The 23,642-nt window shown below is 40.0% G+C and overlaps 2 protein-coding genes across 5 annotated transcripts; both read right to left on the bottom strand.

Moving 5' to 3' along the window:
* Positions 1-1,303: 1,303 nt before the first annotated feature.
* slc43a2b (solute carrier family 43 member 2b) lies at positions 1,304-10,218 on the bottom strand. The gene is made up of 13 exons (XM_089016677.1): positions 9,913-10,218; positions 8,061-8,349; positions 6,727-6,782; positions 6,571-6,647; positions 5,106-5,198; positions 4,887-5,020; positions 4,461-4,654; positions 4,243-4,386; positions 3,480-3,612; positions 3,248-3,380; positions 3,064-3,137; positions 2,844-2,967; positions 1,304-2,759 (listed from the first exon to the last, which is right to left on the bottom strand). The coding sequence occupies exons 1-13, from the start codon at positions 10,070-10,072 to the stop codon at positions 2,598-2,600; spliced, it is 1,773 nt and encodes a 590-aa protein (XP_088872803.1). The 5' UTR covers positions 10,073-10,218; the 3' UTR covers positions 1,304-2,597.
* A 2,761-nt stretch (positions 10,219-12,979) lies between these two features.
* Positions 12,980-23,539, bottom strand: hephl1b (hephaestin-like 1b). 4 transcript variants are annotated; one of them, XM_089016665.1, is made up of 20 exons: positions 23,262-23,539; positions 21,718-21,962; positions 20,685-20,897; positions 20,070-20,255; positions 19,730-19,984; positions 19,435-19,603; positions 19,183-19,322; positions 18,960-19,091; positions 18,678-18,883; positions 18,425-18,566; positions 18,028-18,240; positions 17,411-17,627; positions 16,953-17,092; positions 16,683-16,808; positions 16,491-16,597; positions 15,803-16,034; positions 15,574-15,713; positions 14,869-15,022; positions 14,733-14,747; positions 12,980-13,361 (listed from the first exon to the last, which is right to left on the bottom strand). In XM_089016665.1, exons 1-20 carry the CDS (start codon positions 23,432-23,434, stop codon positions 13,282-13,284), a joined length of 3,285 nt encoding a protein of 1,094 aa, XP_088872791.1. In that variant the 5' UTR covers positions 23,435-23,539; the 3' UTR covers positions 12,980-13,281. The 4 variants fall into 4 exon arrangements, with proteins under 4 accessions (XP_088872791.1, XP_088872790.1, XP_088872792.1 ...); XM_089016664.1 differs by having other exon boundaries at positions 18,425-18,569; positions 23,262-23,538; XM_089016666.1 differs by lacking the exon at positions 14,733-14,747 and having other exon boundaries at positions 18,425-18,569; positions 23,262-23,538.
* Positions 23,540-23,642: the final 103 nt, after the last annotated feature.

Consider the following 23,642-nt stretch of genomic DNA (forward strand, 5'->3'; position numbering starts at 1 on the left):
TTTATTCTGAACATATGATACACCACTTTTGGTTACATATGTATGCATTATCAATAGATGTATATGTACAATGTTTTAAGTGGGGACAAAAACAAATGCTGATACGCCCCATAACCGACTGTTAACAGATACAATACAATACAATGCAATACAATACAATACAATACAATACAATACAATACAATACAATACATATTGATTGATATAGCGCGTCAACAACAGCTGAACCTGTACCAAACCGCATAACATGGATCAATATATAATTGGTAGTGCATGCCTTATAATTGAAATATATAAATACAGTAAAGTCTCGTTATATCGATATTCAAGGGAGTCCGAAAAAATATCGATATAACCGGGACTATCGATATATCCGACCCTGTTTGCATGTAATTTTCTCCGTGCGTGCATAGAAATAGTATCGATATAACCGGGACTATCGATATATCAGATATCGATATAACGAGACTTTACTGTATATAAAAGCATCCTACAATAGTGACTGAAGATGATTTCGGGGTGGCGGCGTGTTGACATCGATATCAACAATGTAATGAAAATAAAAATGGCTGAATGTCGAAGAGACAAGTCAAACTAGTCTCATGCTGACCTTGAATGTGCTGCACACTTGATATATACCAGTAGATAGATAAGACCACAACATTTATTTGTGACAAAATGGAGACTGTTTATTGTAATGCAGATTAATTTACTGTTTGTGTTTTTTTTTTTTTTTAATACATGGGATGGGTTTCTTTAAAAAAATGCATGCTTAATTGCAATCGTATTATTGAGGGCAAAAAAATATATAACTAAATAAATCATTTTTGTGACCTTAATGACGACAGATGAGCTGTACCCAAGTGAACCGCTCATGTTTAAGGTCAAGGAAAAACAATCAAATGTGGTCAATTCAGAAGATAATGGAGCCAAATATGGGCCCATTCAGACCGACATGTGTGAGTGATATGGTAATACTGCTCTCATATTCCTGCAGTTATATCAGACATTGGAAATTTAAGTTTTGCTTGAAAAAAAAACTCGGGGTTCAGTTCAGTGGATTATAATAATTACGGTAGCACCATACATGCAGTTAGTCACGTTTACAGTGTGTAAATTCACTAATGCTATTTATCTATTTGTAGGTATACAGTATACAGTAAGTAAAATGTTTTTCTTCCTTTACTCTAGAAACAACATAAACCCAAAAATCCATTGACATTTAAATACTGTACATTTTTGGACCTCTTACCAGCTATTGCATTTGCATGTTTTGCACTCTGGTCGTCTTTAATATGCAGAATAATATGCTTTATTTTTATGTTTAGGCTTGCTCGTATCATTAACGGTTTACAATGAGAAACACAGAGAATTGTGCTCGGTAATAACCGATTTCTACCAGCAGGCGTCACTGTAGATAAAGACAAAATTATGTATCAATAGATTAAAAAAAAACAATAAATGTGGATGTGAGCTGAGTTCAAAACAAAGTTGGGGAATCATCTCAATGCATGAGAATGATAGATTTCAGTTGAAATGACAACATTCTTGTGTGTAAAGTGTGGAATTGTTCGTAGCATTTAATATCGATTTGTCAGAATGTCATTGCTCGTGTTATTCATAAGGAAAGCAATTGTATCTTTATTTAGACTCAAAAGGCACATTGGGTAGATATAAAGTACATAAAGTACAAAACAAATAAAGTGTGACATCAAATAAATATTCAAATGGTTACTTTGCTTGTAGCAATACCAAAAATGTAGTTTGCTCAATGTCATTTGTACAACAAGCGCGAAAGATCATGATCTTACAGTACTGTTCTTATTTGAAAACAATGTAAGCCACTTAAATGTGGGGAAAGCTACATTCAAAAATGACCAATGAAACACATGGTGGTATTAAAATGAGGGAAGAAAACTCCCAAACAATAAACAACGATTTAGAAATCACTTGCAATGGGGGTATTTGGGCCATCCAAGAACAATGGTAGTACAATTCAGGGTATTAAGTCAAAATATCATGAGTGAAAGTTAACAATTAAATGCCGAAATATGATTAATATTACGTATTTTACATTTGTAAACAAAAGATTTCTGAGTGTGTAGTTCTCGTGATATGACCACTTTGTTTTTTATCGGTACAATGACAAATAGTATTTTAATTTGTTTGTCGTAACATCACAACTTTCTCGCAATATTTTCTGGGCCTTCTCCACTGCGAGATGAATAAAGGTACATCCAATCCAATTCAGTAATCATTTGCCGCGGTTGCAGAAGAGAATTTCAGCATTAAATGATATGACCAATTTCACCGGACAAAAGCTGTTTATAATATGGAATTGTGTGAGAAATGACTAAAATAAGGTTGAGGATCAGGGGAATGCAGAGTGCTGAAGCCTCTTTCCTTTCACAGTCTTTCCTCTTCCGCTCCATTTAGCCTTTTCACAGTTGGGTGATAGACTTCCACAGCACAGTTTAAATAAGAGCGCGGTGATGTTTCGAAATGGTATCACTAAATAGAAATTGTCGGTTTGCACCACTCAAGATGCTCAATCTCCCATCATTCTTCCGTCTGTTTTTTTTCACTGCTCCGTGGAGTTAAACAAAAGCCTCTGGAACATCTGAGCCATTGATTTTGATGTAGATCTTAGCGTTGTTCTCCTTCTCGTGCCTCTCTTTGTGAAGCGTCCGTCTGTAGCAAACCAGATAGAGTGGCAGCAGGAAGCCCAGCATGCTGAGGGCGAGCAGACCGATGTTGACCTGAAGAGGGTGACATAAGAGTTAGCTACGCTACGCCGGGAACATTTTTTTGGGAGAGGTGCACATGTGTGTGTAATTACGGACCCAGAATGGGTCTCCCGCCAGGGGTCCCATCATTGCCAAAAACAGAGGCTGCTGCAGCAGGGCAAAAACAGCACTGACTAGCGACTGCATGCCTGTTAGACTGCCAAACTGCGAGGAGGGGTACCTGGCGTAATAAAACAGGTAGATTTAGTCCACTTTTGGAAGACAACATGGCCCGATAGTGACGCTCTGCTCAAGATAGCCATGCAGTAAAACTTACACAGCAGCGTACAGGCCACCGACGGCAGAGTGAATGAATCCTCTGACGACAGTGTGCAGGATGAATGACACGATCTGAAAGAAGAGTGACGCTTCATTTGTGATGATAAAAGAGAATAAAAGCATTTTGGGAACATGTTTGCTCACAACCTAGAAGAAAAGAGATGTCATAAAATATTGCTCACCTGGAGGGGTAGGTTGGGTATCAGGCAGGTGATCCCAAAGCCCACCAAAAGAAAATTTGTGAGCACAAATGCTCGCAGGGCATTGGTCACCTTCTGAGTCTTTCTGTCTCTTCGCTTTTTCTTTGGTTCAATCCTAGGGATGATATCCTCATTATTTTAGCTTCAGTTATGGCGTTTATGTGTCGAGTGTTTATGTGTGAAGGTGTCGATAGCCACGAGAATCAAAACTCACTTGCTGGACGTATTATTTGATTCCTCTCCGTCAACACAGTCCTTCAACTTCCAGTCCATAATCTGACCAATCACAGGAGTGGTCATGAGGCAGAGTAGCTGAAGCACGCCGAAGATAGATGAGTACAAACTCACTGTGAGAATCAGGGCACAAATATTAGACACGGGAAAAAGAGATTAGACGCCGTATCGTTATGAAATGTTATTTTTTAATATGAACTGAAGTCTGAGAATGTTAGTTAATGAGTAGTATCTAGCAGGAAGAAAGCGCAAAGCTGCTCATGTGATGTGTGCTTGGTAGGGCAAATCCAGACAATAATTTCAGTCTTTGATTAGTGGCGGTTTTGAGCTAAAGCTGAATGATGCCCGAAGGACTCCGCTGTAAACGTGCCTCACAGTCGAGGTCAAAACAATGAAGTTGTAATGTCAGCGATGAAGAAAAAGCAGGATGTTAGAGGCCGTAGACATGGAACAGAATACTGTCGTGAATGCTAATGTGCTAAATGTTAAATAAATGCTAGGTTATTGAAAAGATAGTGACCAGAAATGGCATTGGAAGTACCGCGACTGAATCATCTTCAATCTTACCGAGTTCCATCCTTTCCACTGAAAACCAAAGATATGGAACAGCAATTACTCTACTACATTAACTATTACCAATGATGGGGTAAAACAACTCTGTTTCTGCTCAATTGCGCATCACATTTTGGGACAAAATCCAACTCAATTGAACTATCGATCTATCAATTCTACACAAGGCTAACCTGTGTTGAGGTCACCATCGCTGAGCACCTCGAGAACGCTGTTCATGGCCCCCATGTAGAACAAGAGCCGCAACTGAGTGACCGACATGGTCACCAGGCTGAGCAGGAAGATGGGAGTGGTGATCGTTTTCAGGAATGACTGAGCTGCAAAACAGAGGAGATGGTTCATTAGGATTCACGTAAAGTTGCTGCCCAAACAAAGAACCAAGATCTCCTACACTCTTCTTTGGGCTTCTCTTCCAACTCCAGGTCCATGGTGGACAAGCAGAGCTTTCCTTCTTTGGTAGTCAGATCTTTCTGCACCAGGCTATTGCCCACACTGAGACGACGGCCCACTGTCGTCACTTGGCGGTAAAACTGTTTGCCGGTGATTTTGTGGTCAAAGCCTAGCCAGCTGAACTTGATCTTGACACTGAGAAAGAACACCGGGAAACACGTTTTAAGTTCGTGCAACTCTTATCTCTAAAGTCCAGTATTTCAATTTCAACTACATTGAACTAATCTAAGTCTCGACTTGTTTGTGTTCTGCAAAAAAATCATTGAGATGCTACATAAGGTCTGTTGTAGATGTTGCAACTTTAAAAAAAGGTTATTGCATGCAGGTGACTTTTAAATTCACCGTGTATATCTATGGCAATACTCACGTGAAGTCCATGTCCTCTGGTCCTGGGAAAGGTTCCATGGGCCAGTTGAAGAAGCAGTTCAGGAAGACCAGTCCAGCACAGGCTGCCCATACTACTAGAATAGTAATGAATGGTATGCCAAAGTCATAGATCACCTGCGGAAAATGACAGTCATCATGATGATGATGTTGCCTGAAGTGGACTGAATCCGATTATTATCATTATTTTTTTGTCTTTTACCTTGACACCAGGGAAGGTGACAGCAGACGAGGCATAAGAGCCAATCATCAAGGCGATAAAGGTGGAACGCAGGTCTCCGAACATGTTTGGCAACTGGTGAAAGAGACACAGTTGGCACAGTGAGCATTTAAACTACATTCTTTGAGGCATGGCTCCGCAAGGTCTACGGAATATTTTCTACAACCAAACATAATTTTTCTGTGAAAAAAATATGATGTGACAGAAGGCTCATTTCTTGCAGGCTTATTTTAAGCTTAACATCAAAGAAAACGAGAAACGTGACGGGCAACCATTCTAAGTAGAAGACATGAACAAGCTCTTGTGTTTCGCGACACTGAACAACAACAAGCCCATTGAATTACATAAGAGATTGGAAAGGAGAGAAAGTAGAAGGGTGCCTCTGTGGCGATGAGCCAGTGATTGCTACTGGCTGTTGCCCAAGACCTTAAAGGTCATATGATTATACACTTGCCTCAGTCTCAGGTGGCGTCATGTAATAAGTAACCAACAACGTACTGTTTCATATTATTATTATTCGTAGGTGTGGAAAGGAGAAAATTGAAAGGAGCTGTGGGGTACAGTACAATGTACATAGAGGGTACAGTATCCTTGTGGTACCAGAGAGCTCTCTTCATTACATACAGTATCAGAGACATTGGACAGTATAGGCAGATTTACAAGAGCCTTTTTACAGTCAACAGCATCACCATGGTACAGTTTTGGACTGTGCTTATACGCCCCAATGTTGGCAGAGGTGGGGAACAAAAGGCAAAAGAATGCTGTTTTGAAGTGGGAATTCTCAAAAGCATCAAATGTTGTTTTTACCACTCTGGCTTTGACCCATGTTGTATTCCCAGAAAACGCAACAAAAACAGTGACTGGAAATAGTGGACAATTGTTGTTTTCTGTTTGGTACTTGGTCCTGTGTTTGCATACGCATTCTACGAAGGTGTGGATGGTATCAGACACAGTTTTACATAATTTTAGATTCATCTCAGGAAACTAGGTAGATGATGGTTAGCATTGTGGTTAGCATAGTGGTTAGCATGCCTGTTTGGTAGTTAGCAAATCTGCTTCACAGCTGAGAGGTTCTGGTTTGGATTGAAGATCCATTTATCTAAACATGTCTGTCTTATAGGAACCAGTCTAGGGGTTGTAATTGCCACGTGTACAAAGTCAGGTAGGGTAGACTCCGATTAGCTACGACCCAAATAAGGAAAAAGGATGTTGCTAGATTTTAATCCATGGATCTGAACAAAAGCATCATATTACATTTCCATGTTTCAGAAAGTGAACGACACCCTGCCAATGAATGTCACTCGGTACATGGTCTTGTGGTTATACATCTGTAGAAAAGAATCGTTTTTGATATAATGTACACACCATGGGCGTCCCGGATGAGCAATTTCCGACAGTTGCAAATGGGTACAGATTACACAGTACAAACATCCATTCACACACTTACCGTGAGGGAGGTGAAGGTCATGCACATACCACCAAAGCCATTGAAAGTCAGAGCGATAAAGATAAGCACAGAGAGTTCTGTAAAAGGAACAGGTAAAAAAGTTCATTGGTCTGTCAATAGACAAATAGTATCTGAACAAATAATGTAGCACCTTACCATTTGGTTGGTAGGCTCCATAAGCAATAAGCAGACATGACAAGCCAAAGCATGTGCTGAAATGACAAGAAACGTATGTTTTCTCATTTCGATCTTGTGGCTCCTCGTATGATAGGATGAGGGGTGGAGAAAGCTACAGCCCGTGAACCAAATACGGCCACAAGAGTATTTTAAAATGGTCCTAAACAATTCTTAAATATAAAAAAACTTCAGAAAAATTGTTGCTGAAAACATTTGTATAAAATAAAACATATTTTTGAGAATTATGACCTGCAGAAAACTGTTAACTAAATATGAATAAGTGAATGAGAACTGTGTAATTCCACGGCGGGGTTTGGAAATTTTAATTTTGCTACACAATTTCCATTCAAAGTTCCACGACGATTGATTCTTCAAATTCAAACAGTTAGTTGTGAACTCATTCACTGCCATTCCTGAATGTATTAGGGAATTGAAAATAAGACGTGGAGCGCCATTCACAATTTTTCTCGAGTTTTGGTTTTTCTAGCGGGGGTGCCAATAAAGCGTTGGTCAGACCTCTGCCAATATTTTTTCCCTTCCACGAGGGGGCAACATTTGCCTTTTGTACAGTCGCCCTCATTTTCACCTCATATTGCTCCAGACCAATCTGCCTTAGGAATTAACTCTTTTTTTTTTGAAAGAAGAGGGTCTAAGGCAGGGGTCTCAAACTCACGGCCCGCGGGCCAACTGCGGCCCCCTAAAAAATATTTTGCGGCCCGCCTTGATATGAAAGATTAATGTTAGTGCGGCCCGCATGATTGATATGAATGAAATTTGTGTGTGGAGCTGAACAAGTAGGCAAGAGAAGGACAGTTCATGTTCAATATTTTATATATATGTTTTATATATGTTAAGAAAGTTAAACGTTAAAGAACTGTAAATACAGGCATTTGAAACTTTATTAAAATAATTAGTTTTCGTGTGGTTTTTTTCAGTCGTCTGTATCTGCCTTATGATCTTTATAATTATTTTATTTATTTATGACTGGTTAATTTATTTTTTATTCATTTTTGCATTTATTCATTTAATTCACTTTTTGTGTGTTAAAAATAAAGATTTTGGAATGTTTTATCTGTGATTTTCTTGTGGAAATCCTGATGCGGCCCAGCCTCACCCAGACTCTGTCTCCAGCGGCCCTTGGGTCAATTGAGTTTGAGACCCCTGGTCTTTATCTTATCTAGTCCAAAAACTCATTATTCTGTGGGTCCTGGAATTTTTGCGAAAATGACAAAAACCTTGGCACTGGAGTGGACACATTTTTGCACATCTGGCAGTGAATGAGTTAATTAAAATAATCTTCATTTAGCACTCACCTGCCCAACAGTCGCAGTTTCCGAGGCCCATATTTGTCCATGACGATTCCCAAGGGTAGCGTGATAGCAGAGAGAAGGAAGGAACCCACAGTAAAGGCCAAATTCAACATCTCATCCTGCTCTTTGCAGATTAGCCAGCCGTTCATCCTCAAAAGCCCGTCCATAGGGACCAGGGGCTTCATCTCCACCCCGTCCCCCATGGCAACCACGGCAACATCATCATCTTCATACTCATAAAGGTATTCGTCCAATGCTTGTGTCAAGGACATATTGTGGCTGGAGCTGTTTCCTGAAAATGTAAATCAAATTGAGCATCATCGAGAATTTCTGTGAATCGATTGTGTTTGTGTGAAATCGTGTAAAAAGTTTTTTAGATCCATAATAAGCGTTTGAGTTGACCGTTAAATTGAATCAGGCAATCGGCTATCTATAGCATATGTCATATCACTTTATGATGAGCATTGATTTCTCAATTTAGTTTTTACTGTCAGGAATCTATAATTCCGACTCTTCATCACTTTTCCTATCAGCCTGTTGTTCACTTCTCCGCCTTTATCAGCAGACTTTAAACTTCCGTATGGATGCTAATAAAATGCTGGTGGTGCTGTCCTATGTCACGTTATCACCTGTCACATGCCTAAAAAAGCTGAGCTGGCGCTGGCGTCATCTCCTTACATCATGATAAGTGATAAGACATTTGTATCATCACTTCGCAAGTTACTTGTAAATGTGTGAAGGCCAAATGTTGACTGTGGTCAATGCCTACTAAATAATGACTATTTTTTTGGCAATCTTTGGACACTTCGAACTAGAAATACCCAATGAGATGAAACTCCATCTTTTGAAAATCGTGCAGTTAATAAATCAATTTTGTCAAGACTGTCGATGATAGCTAAAACAAACAAACTGACCAGCCAAAACTCAACTTTGGTCAGCGACCACATCCCGTTCATAGGGAAAGGCATTATTTTGCCTTTCAATGAGGATTTATGGGATACGTCTGACCTAAATGAGACTACTTCTGCCTGGGTCGTTTAAAGTCCGCCGTGACATTTGATGCTGGCCTTTCCCAGAGCATTTTGCTGACGATAGTTTATAACAATACGCGGCGCAGGATGAGCACGTGATTTAAATCAAATATAACATGACTTTTATGCGCTTTATTGGCTTCACCAAAAAAAAAAGATTGAAGTGATACATTTCCTTTCTAAAACTCTAAGTCTAATACTTATTTTTCTTCCACTAGCATTTGGGCCTCTCCCAAATATGCCTTGGGGAAAACAGAAGCCACAAACCCTCATTTAAATATGAGGATATCCAGCACTTTAACCTGTTTGCCATCAGAGCATTTAATTTATGTAGCGCGAGTGAATGCACAATTTAGTGCGCACTATTTTGGTGATTCCGACTTGATCTTGATTTTACTCCCTGGTACTTTCTACTATCTTTGTGACTGCTTTATTTCCTGTATATGATAGTTGTCCCTGTTAAACGCTTTGTTACAGCGTCAGTGGTTGTTAAAGCACAATATAAATCAATATGTATTGTATCTTAGTTAATCAGGCCTGAAATGAGCAGTAAGTATAAAAATGAGTTCAGAAATTGAAAATAGGTATACGTGTACCCTGTCCAAGCCCATCACATGACAATGCTTTTAAATTCCAAAGATTGATGTAGGATATGAATAGGGTATGTTTGTTTGGCGTGATAATTGCGAGGACAAGCAGGTGATGTGCTTGACATCCCCAGCTACTGGCCTGGCATGCAAATAACAATTATACAGTGCTTTTCAAGAGCAAGCGATAACATGAAAAAAATAATGCCACTAAATGACTCCCAGCTAGTCACTCACCGTCATCGCTGCAAAGGTACGAGTAGAAGCCTTCTGACTTGAGCATAATGAGAAGCGAACCCCATCCCAGAAGCACAGCAGAAAAAAGCAGATTCTCAATAATAGCAGTCACCGCCATCCACCAGCGGCGGGCAAATGCCGTGGCCAACGTCGGAGCCATGATTGAGGGAATGAAGATGAGCAGGACGAGAGTAGGAAAGTTCTCAACAAGTGAGAGAGACTGCAGGGTCCCAAGAAGGGCAAAAGAGTTCGCTGTTGTCGCCTCGTTGACCAGTGCTGGCGATGAGGGATCAGTGATCACTTTATCTGTGAAAAGACAAAGGCATGAGGGGAGGGGATGGTTTTAAAGTCGCCCTATCACTGCAGGACAACCAAAGGCCAGTCAGGGCAACGTTGACAACAACAATTAACTTTGAACCCTGCCCAAGATAACCAAATGTGTTGTATGCGTATAAAGAATTCTAATATCAATATACATCAAGAATATATATTGTAACTTTTCACCAAACGAGCACGGGTTAATAATGTTCAGTACAGTAATGACTAATGGGAAATTATTCATTTACAACACTTTGCACGAGCGCTCTGCTCTATTCTATCATAACCGAGTGAGCAGCCACGGTGAAATCAATGAGTTTCTGTTGTTTTACTGGGTATAAAAGAGAGGAAACCGGTCCAAGATAGACCCTCTCTCTATTACCTCACGGCCCCTCTGTCACTCATCCCCCCTGCTTCCCTGGCTGAATGTCATCAGGGGCCCGTTCAAGCGCAACACTGCAATTACCGTTATCTTGTGCATTCAAAACATAAAGGGAACACCAGTCAAACAAATTACTGTTGACAAAAGCATTCTTTTGAATGGGAAATAGAAACCAAGATAACCACGGGTCAAATTTCAATGTGGTTTTATGAGCTGTTCTAAAATCTTCCAAAAATCAAACACACAATCTTGAATTCATCCTTAATCATTGCTTAATAACAACACTAGTCTTACCTCTTCCGCGTGTATGCACCACTTGTGGTATATGAAAAAATGCTCATTTACTAACGGTGCCTTTATATACAATGGACAATGCCGTTGTAGTGCGCCCTCTGTGGGCCAATGGCTGAACTGACATCTTAATCTGTGCAAAACAAATAGCCACAAAAACAACTGCGAGTCTATATATTTCGATTGATTCTGAAGTTTGTGACACAACAAGTACTTTGTTTTTCTTGTCCAAAGATTAAACACATTACGAAATTGTAAAATGAAAATAAAAAACATCTGAGGTAAAAAAAAAAAAAAACATTGTTGGGGCTTGATCATGATCAAGCCAGACAAATTGTCACTGAGCCCATTATGGAATTCTTTTAGGTAAGGATGATTTTTATTATTCGGACTCTGTACTGATACTGCACTGCAACCAGGAACTGATTGATTGATTGATTGATTGATTGATTGATTGATTGATTGATTGATTGATTGATTGATTGATTGATTGATTGATTGATTGATTGATTGATTGATTGATTGATTGATTGATTGATTCCACATGTTCAATGTTTGTCCTATTCAACCTGCAATAAATTTCAGTGCTTAAAAATTAGCGAAGATTTGATTGGACAGCATTTCTAAAAGTAATCTAAAGAAACAACAATTATTTCTTAAAGCTGGTTTGTTATAGTTTTAATAAGGAAAAATGTGTGAAGTGAAATTATCTTCTAAAAATACTGCTTAGTAAGAGCTTCTTCTTTTCCTTTCGGCTTTTCCCTTCAAGGGGGTCGCCACAGCAAATCAGTGTACCCCATCTTTAGAGGTTTGATCCACTTGATTGTTTTGGCCAAGCTTTTACGTCGGATGCCCTTCCTGACACAACCCTCTGTATTTATCCGGGCTTGGGACCGGCACAAGAAGACTTATGTCCCTTTGTGGCTACAGAACAAGCAACTTTCTCAGTAAAATGCTCGCAAACACAAAATGCTTAGTAAGAGCAAATATCATAATTTCAGATATTTAATCTTGTTTAGATTTTACTTTTTTCCGATGTGTAGGCAATGTTGCTTTCATTGGAGATTCTGATTTACATTTAAGTTGTTGCAACTTCTGGCTGCAATTAATCACAAAATGATCAACACGGAAACAAGTCTCTGAGTGATCTGCAGTCACACCCTGTTGATATGCAAACGTGTGTCGTTTCGGTGATGAACAGCTGCGGTCTCAAAGCATTCTCTTCTGATCACTCGGTCATTGACTAATCAGATGATGTGAGTTTGCATCTGGGTTAATCTGTATTTACTGCAAACAAGTCAAGTATTGAGTTATGGGTGGATTATTTCCTTCATTTTACACGTTTGGGTTTATTTTAGAAAAGGTTTTGATATCCAATAGAATGCAAATTTTCAGTTTGATGTTCGACATTCACATATTAATTTTTTTCCACATATCTATTACATTTTCATAGAAATATAGGTGGGTGATCCTCAACCTGTGGCCTCTAGTGACATGGGAAATAATCACTGCCTAATCACATTTCAGTTGTATTTAACTTTGAACTCCAAAACAGCTTCATTTATTGTTATTATTTATTAACTCATTGATGTAAAATATTTTTGAGGTAAATATTTGTTTCAACCTTTATCTGCAAAAGATTTTTATCTACCATGATTAATACTATACAGGCTCCAGTGAGCGACCCCAGTGAATATACTTACTGTGATGATTAGTGTAAGGATTGCATCTAATCTTATGACCTGAAAAAAAATCTAACCAATTAAAAATAACACATATTTATTTATTTTTAAATCAAACCTTATATTTGTTAAATGCCGCAAGTCACTATCAGTTGTCAGTGTAACAAGCAGCGCCATCCTGTGGAAATACGTCAGACAATCACATAATGCGAATGTGCGCAATACTGAATAATAATAACAATAACAATACTAATACTACTACAAATAATAATAATAATAATAATAATAATTAATAATAATACATTTAATTTATAAGCACCTTTAAAAACTGTCAAGGACACTTTCCAATCACAAGATATAAATATTTACGAACATAAAAGTTAACACAACTCAATTCAACATTGACCAAAAAACATTTTTATTGCAGTTACATTCATATCAAAATATTTGGTGCAGCAGTGCTTTGCTAATTCAGCCGAGTAAATGAACAACACAACAGTAAAAGCTTCCATACATGTAAAAAAAATAGTTCTAAAGGAGTATTACACACACTAGAACTTGCACATTCTTTGAAATATTTGGACTGGAATGACATTTGCATGAAGGCACAACATCAAGTAAACAAAGCCAAGTGTGATTCTGCCCCCCACCCCCATTTTTTAAACCAGTGTATTTCGACAGTTCCCAAAGTGTCTGTCAGTGCATCCCAGTTGCTGCCAAAAGTCCAAACGTGAGGGAGAGGAATAACATCATCTTGGCACCTTGAGGAGCAGCAGCTGCAACAGATTTTACACATGACAGCAGTAGAAAAGGTTGTAGAAATGATTAGTATTGTGAATCCGTGTAGTATCTGTTTACAAAAGCTCAAATGAATTGGGCATGGAGACCTCACATAATGGATCACAAACTTTGGGATTGAAGTTGAGGCATCATTCAAGCCTTTTTTTGTGCATAAATAATATTCCAAAGTGAGGATTGTGCTGTATTTCTTTCTGTTTTTGATAAATTGATAAGTTTTATGATGAGGTTGCCAATGAACTAACAAACTGACAGACAACTTCACAGGAACATATTTTATACTTTAATTGAAGAAAAAAATATTCTTCCCATTTTTGGTTTAAAGGACAACCGATGTCACTTTTTTGTTTCTTAACTGACATCAGAAAAACGTTTTATAGCATCTAAAATACCCAAAACACGCAGTATGATATTTTTATTCAAATGCAAAACACCAATAAAAATGACTTAAAGTGTCCAAAATCTGCAAAAAATTGAGCTGTGAATTGGGCATTTTCAGAAAGTCCCGCTCCCAGTTCGTGACGTCACGCCAAGATGTCTTGCATTGCTGGAGAATCAAAACAATGGCTTCAGATTCGGAGAATATGCTTTCTTGTTACACATCCAGTTATGAATATGATTCAAATAGTTCTGAAGAGGAAAACATAAATGTTTGTAATTGATTAAAGAAGTCCTTCCGTGTCATTTTGAGGCATCTGGACTGCAATGTAGCGTCCCAGAAAAGAGGCAGAAAATGGTGACCAAGCTCCCTGTGAGGCATTTATCAGCCTGTTTCCACAGGCTGATAAATTCCTTATATGGAGCTTGGTCGCCCTCTTCTGGCTCTTTTTGGTGCAATATGACGTTTCCAGACCAAACAAGCACAGCAAAATACATTGACGTGATGGAAGTACTGCTACAATGTGTCCTTTTTTCGGTCAGGGGCATTCTTTCAGTGACGTCATGTACGGACTCGTCACCAACTCAAAAATAAGACTTGCGGAATATTCAGCGTGAGTCATAAAACGGAAAATATAGCTATATGCGGTGGAATATTTGTAAAATACGCTCAGTAGAAGTCATTTGAAGCCATTTTATAAATTATGGACACAACTTGTCCGGAGACGTCGGTTGTCCTTTAAGGCACAATGAACGTCACTTTTGTGAATCTGGAGGTATAATGACAACACAGTGACAAAAAAAGAAGACAAATGCAGCACTTTTTGTCACTTTTATTGGACAAAGGGGTTGTCTCTTTTTGCTATTTGAGTAAGAGTCCTCCTTTTCGCTGCTCCAGAATGTAAAAAAAAAATGCCCTGGTTCTGGATTTTCTTCTGACGTTAGTTAAGAGTTGATCAGGGTCTGCTTACCGTGTGACGTGATCCCTGATTTTGAAAAAGAAAAAATGTGAAATAGTGAAATATTGTGATTTGTATTCCTCAGATTGATGCCAAGTATGGAGATGTCATGAGCCGGAGAAGAAATTGACACATGCTATTAATTTACCATTGATGGTGAAGGTGGTCTCCATGCCTGCGTGGATATGGTCAGTCACGTGACAGTGAAGCAGCCACGTTCCTGGGTTTCCAGCCACCATCTCCACAGTTTGAAAAGTCCCCGGGAACAGGTCAAAGACGTCTGCACGGTGCACGCGATCGGTCTGACGCCAACAACAAAAAATATTGTACATTAATCTTGTGTGGGTTGAATTAATGTTAACTCATTCACTGCCATTCATGTATTTATTCGGGAATTGAAAATATGACGTAGAGCAGAATTCCTGCATTTGCTCTGGTTTTTGATTATTCATGCTTGGGTGCCGATAAAGCGCTGGCCATGGCCTCCGGCGATGTTTTTTCCCTTCCACAAGGGAGCAGCATTTACCTTTTTTCCATGTTAGCGCTTTGATCCAGCCTTAGCAGTTGATTAAGCGCTATATAAACCAATATGTATGTATTGCATTGTATTTTGGACAGCCACTCTCATTTCAAGCTCATGTAACTCCACACCCATATAGTTTAGGAATTAACTCATTTCTTTCTGATGAAAGAAGAGAGTAATGTTTCTTACACTGTATTGAATGTTGATGTAGTCCTAAAATTTAATATACTGTGGGTCCTGGAATTCGAGTGACAATGACAAAAACCCTGGCACTGTCTGGCAGTGAATGAGTTAAGATATGAAAGTCGATTTAAGTGATGCAAAGCTCACCTTGTAGGTAAACGTTTCGGCATGGAAGTGTACAGTGTGCATGTCCACTTCGTTACCCATGCCCAGTAGATACCAGTCAACCTTTTGTCCCTGGGTCATCACCAGTCCATGAAGGTTGCCGTAGAGTTTGCCATTAATCCCTACGAAACACACATTTACACCATTTAAAACGGAAAGGTTGAAATTTGAACTCAGAACATGCTAACCGACCGCTAACTGGGGTTCTTACCGTGCATCTTATTACTCTCCTCAAATTCCTCATCCGGTGTGAAGGTGTCAGGGTCCTCCCCGAGGTATGTTCTGATGTTCTCTTTTAAATAATGGGACTGGTTTTCATCATGCACCATGAAAAACAGTGCAAATTCTTTCTCTGTGTCGAGCCTCTGTCGTTTGGACCCCTCACCCCTCAGAGTGCCGGGCCGGCAGATCACGAGCGGGCCCAGAAGACCACTGTATAAATCCTGAACATGCACAAATGCGTAGTCAGGAACTTTCTTTCAACACGTCTTGTGTGTTATATTGAACTTCCACTTATTGACAAAATTATTGGCTCGCTTGAAGAGTATATCAATCCATCCATTTTCAAATCCACAACACAAAGGTCTCATCATACACCGTGACGCCCATTTCATCTGTCCAAATTGAAAACATCCAGCCATCTTCGGCGCTGTAACAGAAGTCTTGCAAGAAAGACTTTTTTAAAGTCTTTCAGTTAAGGTTCCAAGAAAATGAAAGTGTTGAGTCAAACCTCAGATTGATTAATTGACTGATCAAGAGCTGTCTTCCCAAAATTCAAAATTTTTGGTCCACATGTCTCATTGCCACTTCTGCATTAAATTAATAATTAACATATTCTTATGACACAGCGTAGACTCTGTGCATCCATGTGACTTTTACTGCATGGAGACAACGTCTACCTTGATAAAGTCAACGTCGGAGTAGTAGGCATAGGAAATGCAGTTAGGATCCGAGTCCCCCGGTCCGGAGCTTTCTGGTACATTCCAAGACACCATTGTCAAGAAACCTGATGACAAAAAAATGTCAACGCCCAATAAGCATTGATTCATTTTATGTTATTATTATTATGATTATTCTTTTCACACTCTTACCAGGCTGGACAGCAAGAGAAGGGACAACGGTCTGAACTCCATGTGCAGTAATGCTGTAGGGATGCTTAGCTTTATTTTTAAACATTATCACAATCTTTTCCCCCACTTCGGATTTGATGATTGGACCTAGATGGGGGGGAAGAAAATTGCAATTTACATGTAGCGGGTATTATTGTATTCCTTATCACATAGGCGTTATGACCTTAAACCACCCCCTTTCCATTCCAGGTGAGATGTATGTGTTTTGATGATAATGAATCCAAATGTTACCCATAATTCCCAAATGCTCCTGACTGGGATTCCTCTTCTTCTGAACTGTGAAACTTTCATCAGTGTATTCGCTATACACGACCTTCTTGTAGCGTGATCCAATTCGGTTCTTTCCTTTGCCCACAAATATATTGCCTGGACTGCAAAAAAATAAAAAATAAAATAAGATATCTGTATGTCTGTCTGTCTATTGATCGAAATATCCATCTATCGAGATTCGATCTATCGAGATATCGATCGATATACACATAGATATATAGATACTGTATATAGATAAATGGATATATAGATATAGAGATACATAGATCTATGGATCTATGGATCTATGGTTATATGGATATATGGAGATATGGAGATATAGAGATATAGACATATAGAGATATAGAGATATAGATATATTAGTTTGTATTTCTCAGTCTTAAGGAAATCTTTGTATTCAAAATGGCAGATTCAGATACCTGTCCTCTAATGTGCTGTGGTGTTTCTCCAGCTCCCACTCCCTGCTGGGTGAGTAGTCCCACTCGATTTCTTCAGCGGCGATAAAATACTGAACCGTTTTGGTCGGCGCTGTATGTATGCTCTTCACTTTGCGACCTGGGCAGCTGGTTACTCTGTACTGTTGCCTCATACCACCTGAGTAGTGGTCTGTTACTCTGCAGCTCACTTCGTATGTGTCTGTTGGAGAAGTAAAAGAAGAATAGTTGGTTGCTGGGAATGTTTCATTCTTTGCTTCTGGGTTTGTGGAAACAGTTTGAGGAGTAGAGGCAATCAAACTGCCATCTTAATGAGAGTTTGTAGTTTCTCTTTGAACTGAGCTTGAAGGATTCCCTCTTATCCACATTGGTGGAAAAACTCAACATGTTTTTATTTCAGGAAATTACAAAATACTGTGCTTTCCTAGATAAGACCTTGGACATCTCAGTCCTGTCTCTGGAAATCCCCACATGAATATATCTAAACAAGATTGTCGATGACATATCTGCTTGTCAAATAGACTCTAGATGGGTATCACCTCCCGATTCAGTCCCGAAAAACAGGACGTGGTGTCGCGCACGTACATGTTTGTAAGACTGACCAGGAGTGCTTGGCTGCATTTCCACAGTAGTTGTGGTATGAGGGAAGAGGTTGACTGTGTCCCTCGTGGTGCCCTGCTTCTTGAAGGTGTTCCCCTCGAAATAAACACCGTGGATGTCCACCTCGGTGCCCAGACCAAAGGTGTACCACATGACTTTGTCCCCGGCGCACATCTCCAACCCGGGAAGGTTCCCGTACATGAGTCCATTTACGGCTGTTGAAACGCAGGAAAACACACAAGGACGTGTGAACCAAAAGTAACAAACTAGAAAGTTTCCACATCGATACACTCCACTTAGGTGACAAACGTCATCACGGATGTCCAGTGCCCCCCCCCCCCCCAATACATGTTGTACATGGCTTTATGATCTTCACCATTTTAAGTATGGACTGCTCACCGTGCATCTTGTTGCTCTCCTGAAAGTCTTCATCATCTTCTTTCGTCTCATTCGTGCCAAATATGTCGATGTTCTCCTTCAAATACCAGCTCATGTTTTCGTCCATGACAGAAAAGAGAAGAAAGAACTCCTTGTCCACACCCTTCTGTCAATAATGTGAACAGAGGTCAAATCATTACCCCTACAGTATAACGTGAGCCTTATTATTTTACCCCTTGACCAAACAAATCATATTACAAACATGATGAGTAACCTGAATTCCATTTTCCCCCAACGTTCCTCTGGAGCACACGAGGAGAGGTCCCACTAATCCAGAGTTGGTGTCTTCAACAGACGATGTTCCAGAGTAGTACAAGTAAGGAATGCACGGAGAGTCCCAAGATGACGGACCTTCCAGGACCTGCCAGATGTAGGTGAAAGTCTTTCCCGGAGCGACGTGAGCGCCAGGTTTGTTGACACCTTTACTCACACAAAGAACCAGGAGCCGTCACACCCGTTACCATGGTGTATTTTATTTTTATGACTTTTGACTCACCATCGTTATATGTACTTCCTTGAAAGCGCTTTTCATAGTGCAAGCCATGAGGATGAATGCTGTAGTTTCTATCAGCACGATTTAAGAAGACCACTCGCAGAGTGTCTCCTTCCTCCGCCCTCAAGATTGGACCTTGAGGGATTATTGGAGGCAGATAGGATTATGCAATGAGAGGGTTAAGGGGGAGGATTCAAATTTAGTTTTTGGGGAACGGAAACCTTACCTAAAATTCCTAAGTGGAGCGAATCAGTACTTCGTATTTTTTCCGTAATAAAAGTATCATCTGTGTACTCTTTGTACATCACCTTCATGTAGGTACCGCCTATCCGACCTCCATCTTTACCAAAAAATGTCTCTGATGGACTGGGAATTAAACAAAATAAAGCATGTATGCACATTTTGCTGGGCTTTGTACAAAGACGAGACAAATGATCAGAAAGGATGAAGAGGCTGTGCTCTGCAATATGGGCCTCACCTGTCGGGATCAGTGAGGGAAACATTTTGGATCAGATCTGTTTTCGAAGGACCATAGCTCCACAGAGTTTTTTCTGCTGCCAAGTAATAAGTCCTGACAATACCACCCATCCTTTTTGAAATGGTCTCATTGCTGCATGACTTCACTTGATAGAAGGCCTGCATCCCAGCTGCAATAGGAGGAAAAAAATTGAAACAATTCCCCAACTTTGAAGAACTTTCAGGTCCATTGTATGTTTGTGATGTTTACAGTAAAGGACCCTCTGAGGGGTTGGGTTAAAGGTTAAGCGCACTACCTTGCAGATGGTCATTAACCTGGCAAGTCAGCAGCCATTTGCCCTCTGCTGTCGGGATCATCTCAGCTGTTGCAAAAGTGGCTGGGAAAAGGCTGAGCACATCGGTTCGGTGGCCACGATCCAGTAAGGTATTCCCATGGAAAAAGGCAGAGTGAATATCCACCTCGTTACCCATGCCAAACAAATGCCAAGACACTGCACGGTGCTGGCACAGCTCAATTCCGGGCAGGTTACCAAACATGTACCCATTAATGGCTATTACACAAGGGGACAAGGAAAGGTCAGAGGGAAGGAGATGACTGGATCAAACATGTTGCGTTAGGTTCAGAAAATCTTTTACCGTGCATCAGGTTTGACTCTGTAAAGTCTTCATCTTCACGGTCAACACCAGCTGGATCAATACATCTCTGAATGTTGTCCTCGAGGTACCAACTCAGGTTCTCGTCCACGACGTTAAACATCAGGAAGACATCCTGGGCCACGTCATTGCGATCTATGTCCCCTTCGCTACCCTGCTGCAGGATTCCTGACGAATGAGAGACGAGATAATTAGATTAGATGAGCCTTTATTTGTCTCACAATGGAGAAATGTACATTTTATAGCAATAAAAAAGATAATAGAAGAGCTGCTGTAAAGGCAGTCACTCTCACGACGCCATCTTGAAGTCAAAAACAAAAAATTACAAATAATGTGACACAACACAAAAGATACAATCTTAAGCAATTTCTGCACCCTCTTTGTTGCATGAAGCAGTTATAGATGAAAGAGGAGAGGATCAAAGGCTTCTTTTCACCAGTGGATCAGGGACGTCATGGTGGAAGATTTGAAAGCAAACACTGACGAAAAGAGATTGTCTCACATCTCCTGTCTCACGTAAATCCGCATCGATTCCAAGCCGCGACAGTTCCCCAGACTGCAGGTCAAAGTGCACAGATTTCATAAAGGCCTCTGTACCTTTCTTGCATGTAAGCAGAGCCCCGATCAGTCCAGAGGCGATATCCCGGGGGGCTTCCAAGTGAGAGTGGTACACCCAGGTCAAGCAGTTGGCGTCGTCATCAGTCGGGGCAAATTCAGGCCTGACCTCCCAGCGGTAAGTGTAGCTTCCCCCGGGTGGTACAGAGTCATCCTTCTTGAGGTGACCAGATGTTCCATCTGGATAAAGCGCTCCTAGGAGCCCAAAAACAACATAAAAAATGTTAGTTTCACTTTAGAATTAGAATTGACTGTACATGTTATGTGGTCTTTGTAGATTGTATATGGTGCCATCCTAAATGAAAATAATGACCATTTCCATGTTTAAACTGATTGATGTGCTCCATCGGCATCTAAATGGTTAGGTAGGACGCAGTGTACTTGACACTGTTGTTCCTTTGAATTTGCTGATTCTAGCAGTATTTGCTTTTCAAAGTGTGGCAAGAAAGCAACACTCCTTCCTCTTTATTGTCATTATTCAAAACCGCAAACCTCTTTCCTGCTTATAAAGCATCTATTGTAACACTGAAAAAAGGTGCAGAGTTAGGCGTGCCTTATCAGGTACTGAAAGGAAGGCAAAGGGTTTCTCAAGTGTTATTTGTCTTTTTGTTTTCTGGGTAAATACTCGTTTTCTGTTCCCAAGAGGAATCTGAATGGCACTCTCTCCTGAAAAGTGGGGGATGGGGACCTGTTGTCAAACAAAGGCTTTAAAAATAGTAGAGCATTGTTGTGTTGGAAGTCTCCAAAACAGACATCAAGTTATAGAATGTCGTCCGTTTTTTATGTACCTTTCACAAATTCAACATTTGTCTTGTGGCATTAAATGACAGTAATTAATATTTTTTTATGGTTAAATATAAAGTAAAAATCTCACTTAGAAGCACATTTCCAGAGCTGGCGGCTGATTTATTTTACACTAACGGGGCCGAAAAGAGCTTTTAAAGCCACACCTGTTTTTTTTCTACTACACATACATTTAAAAAGTAATTTATTACATATCCTTTTTCAAATCCACCTTCCATGTTCTTCTCATAGAAAACACCATGGGGATGCATGGAGTAGTTCCTGGATGCCATGTTCTTCATGTGGACCACGATGATGTCGTTGATCTCCGCTCGCAATATAGGTCCCAGAAAGCCTAACCAGGTGGGCCGGGAGGATTCTTGACTGTACGTGGCATCTGTGTACTGTCGGAACATGGCCTTCTTATAAACACTGCCAATACGATGGGGTCCTCTCTCCAGAAAAATTGAAGCATGCCTGAAATTGATCACGATGAGGTGAGAATTCTAGTCAATGGGTGAATGTTTTAAAATTGAGCAGCTATGTGAACCACTAAATCGTGGATAACTCCATACTAGTGTTCAGAAATTGTTTGATTTTGATTACTTACTTACATTATAATGTGCCTATTTTTGCTTTTAAAAGAATACAGTTTTTTTCCTTTAATTTGTAAAGCTTGCAAAATTGGCAACCTACCCAGAGTGCAGAAACCACACGCGCCAACAAATTTAATTTTTGGAATTGTGTAGAGTCGCAATTGAATACAAAGGAATCACGAATCAGAATTGTTTACCAAGGGTGTCATTTATCTTCATTCATCTTCAAACACTGAATTTCTAAAAAAAACGAATCACAGGACAAACGTTGCTCTAATGTGGCATAATTAATTGAATGCCTTATACGTTACTGTCAACTTGGTTCACTCAGGGGGAGAGAACTTTTCCAAGTGACTAAAATGTTGAAACAGCGAAAGTAAAATATGTCGAAAGTTCAAAACAGCCTATGCTGAAATGCTGAGTATGACACCAGCCCCAAAAAAATGTTGACCAGAGTGAATACCGGCTTCTGGGGGGGAAGAAGGGCTGTTTGGCTGATCAAGTTACGTACTCAAAAAAAGTCCAGTGTTATGTAATCATCCTTCTGTGGTATGCTCCAAACAAGAACATAAATGATGTTGAGTCAAAAGCCAAGCAGCAGTATTCTAAATCAGATGCAATTGAGCAAAAATATAAACACAAATAAAAAAATGGCTACATGAACAATGTTGATCTCATTCAATGACTTTATGGTACAATATGTCATTTGTGCCCACGCCAAATACTTTGTGTCAACCATATATGATCCACTTGAATAAATGAATGCCGAACCCCAAAAATTGTTTCATTCATTGCCTCGCTTATAATTTTGGCTTGAAATTGGGGTACTTTGGTCTGGGGCAGGTGGTGTTTGGTATACTGTATACCTGTACCTGTAATGTACTTCTGTAAATCAGGTCAACTATTGATAGTATGACCATTCAGCTAAAATCGAAAGAATATTGTTGCTGCAGGTGCCCTCTCAAAGTCCAATTTATAACATGAGAGCTTCAGTTTTATTATCGTCAATGACAACAGAGATAGATAGTAGCAAAATAGGTCAAATAGTCTGTCTTTGACCCCTTTTGTGTTTTATAACAAGTTCCTCTGAGTCACTGGTGACCTCAATATACATCTGCCAAATCCTAAAGAAAAAAAGTTGTTTTAGGGGCTTTTGAAAATAAATCCGGGATGCACTCACTCATCATTTGCGACGTCAACGTTGTTCAGCAGGTTTTTCCCACTTGGCGCATAATTCCACAAGTCCTCGATGACCGCCACATAATAGACTCTTTCTCGGCCCGGCGTCCCCTCCGCTGAGGGACACAAGATAAACAATAAACAGCCAAATAATGCGGTCCAAGTCGGCTCCATGCCGAGAGAAAAGTAACAAAAAGGGGCGAAAATCAACAGACGGTTTCAGTACGGAAGTGCTCTTCGTGAACGCAACAGGTCAGAGGACTTGAGAGTGTGTGCGAATGAAAACAGTTAGTCTATTGAAGCTGGAAAGCAGCGACCGCCTCCGCAGAATGATGCATAAAACACACACACTCTCACACACACGCACTCACAGACACGCACA

This window comes from Hippocampus bargibanti, linkage group LG16, assembly GCF_051943395.1.
Source record: "Hippocampus bargibanti isolate YZ-2025 linkage group LG16, ASM5194339v1, whole genome shotgun sequence".
In the NCBI taxonomy this organism is placed as follows: Eukaryota; Metazoa; Chordata; class Actinopteri; order Syngnathiformes; family Syngnathidae; genus Hippocampus; species Hippocampus bargibanti.

Coding starts and splice junctions, on each gene's coding strand:
- slc43a2b (XM_089016677.1), bottom strand. CDS start 10,072: ATGGCTCCGACGTTGGCCACGGCATTTGCCCGCCGCTGGTGGATGGCG. Junction 6,783..8,060: donor AAACTGCGACTGTTGGGCAG/GTGAGTGCTAAA, acceptor TTGTCATTTCAG/CACATGCTTTGGCTTGTCAT. Junction 2,760..2,843: donor TGGCGGGAGACCCATTCTGG/GTCCGTAATTAC, acceptor CACCCTCTTCAG/GTCAACATCGGTCTGCTCGC.
- hephl1b (XM_089016664.1), bottom strand. CDS start 23,434: ATGGAGCCGACTTGGACCGCATTATTTGGCTGTTTATTGTTTATCTTG. Junction 19,604..19,729: donor GGTTAATGACCATCTGCAAG/GTAGTGCGCTTA, acceptor CTCCTATTGCAG/CTGGGATGCAGGCCTTCTAT. Junction 17,093..17,410: donor CACAGCACATTAGAGGACAG/GTATCTGAATCT, acceptor ATTTTTTTGCAG/TCCAGGCAATATATTTGTGG.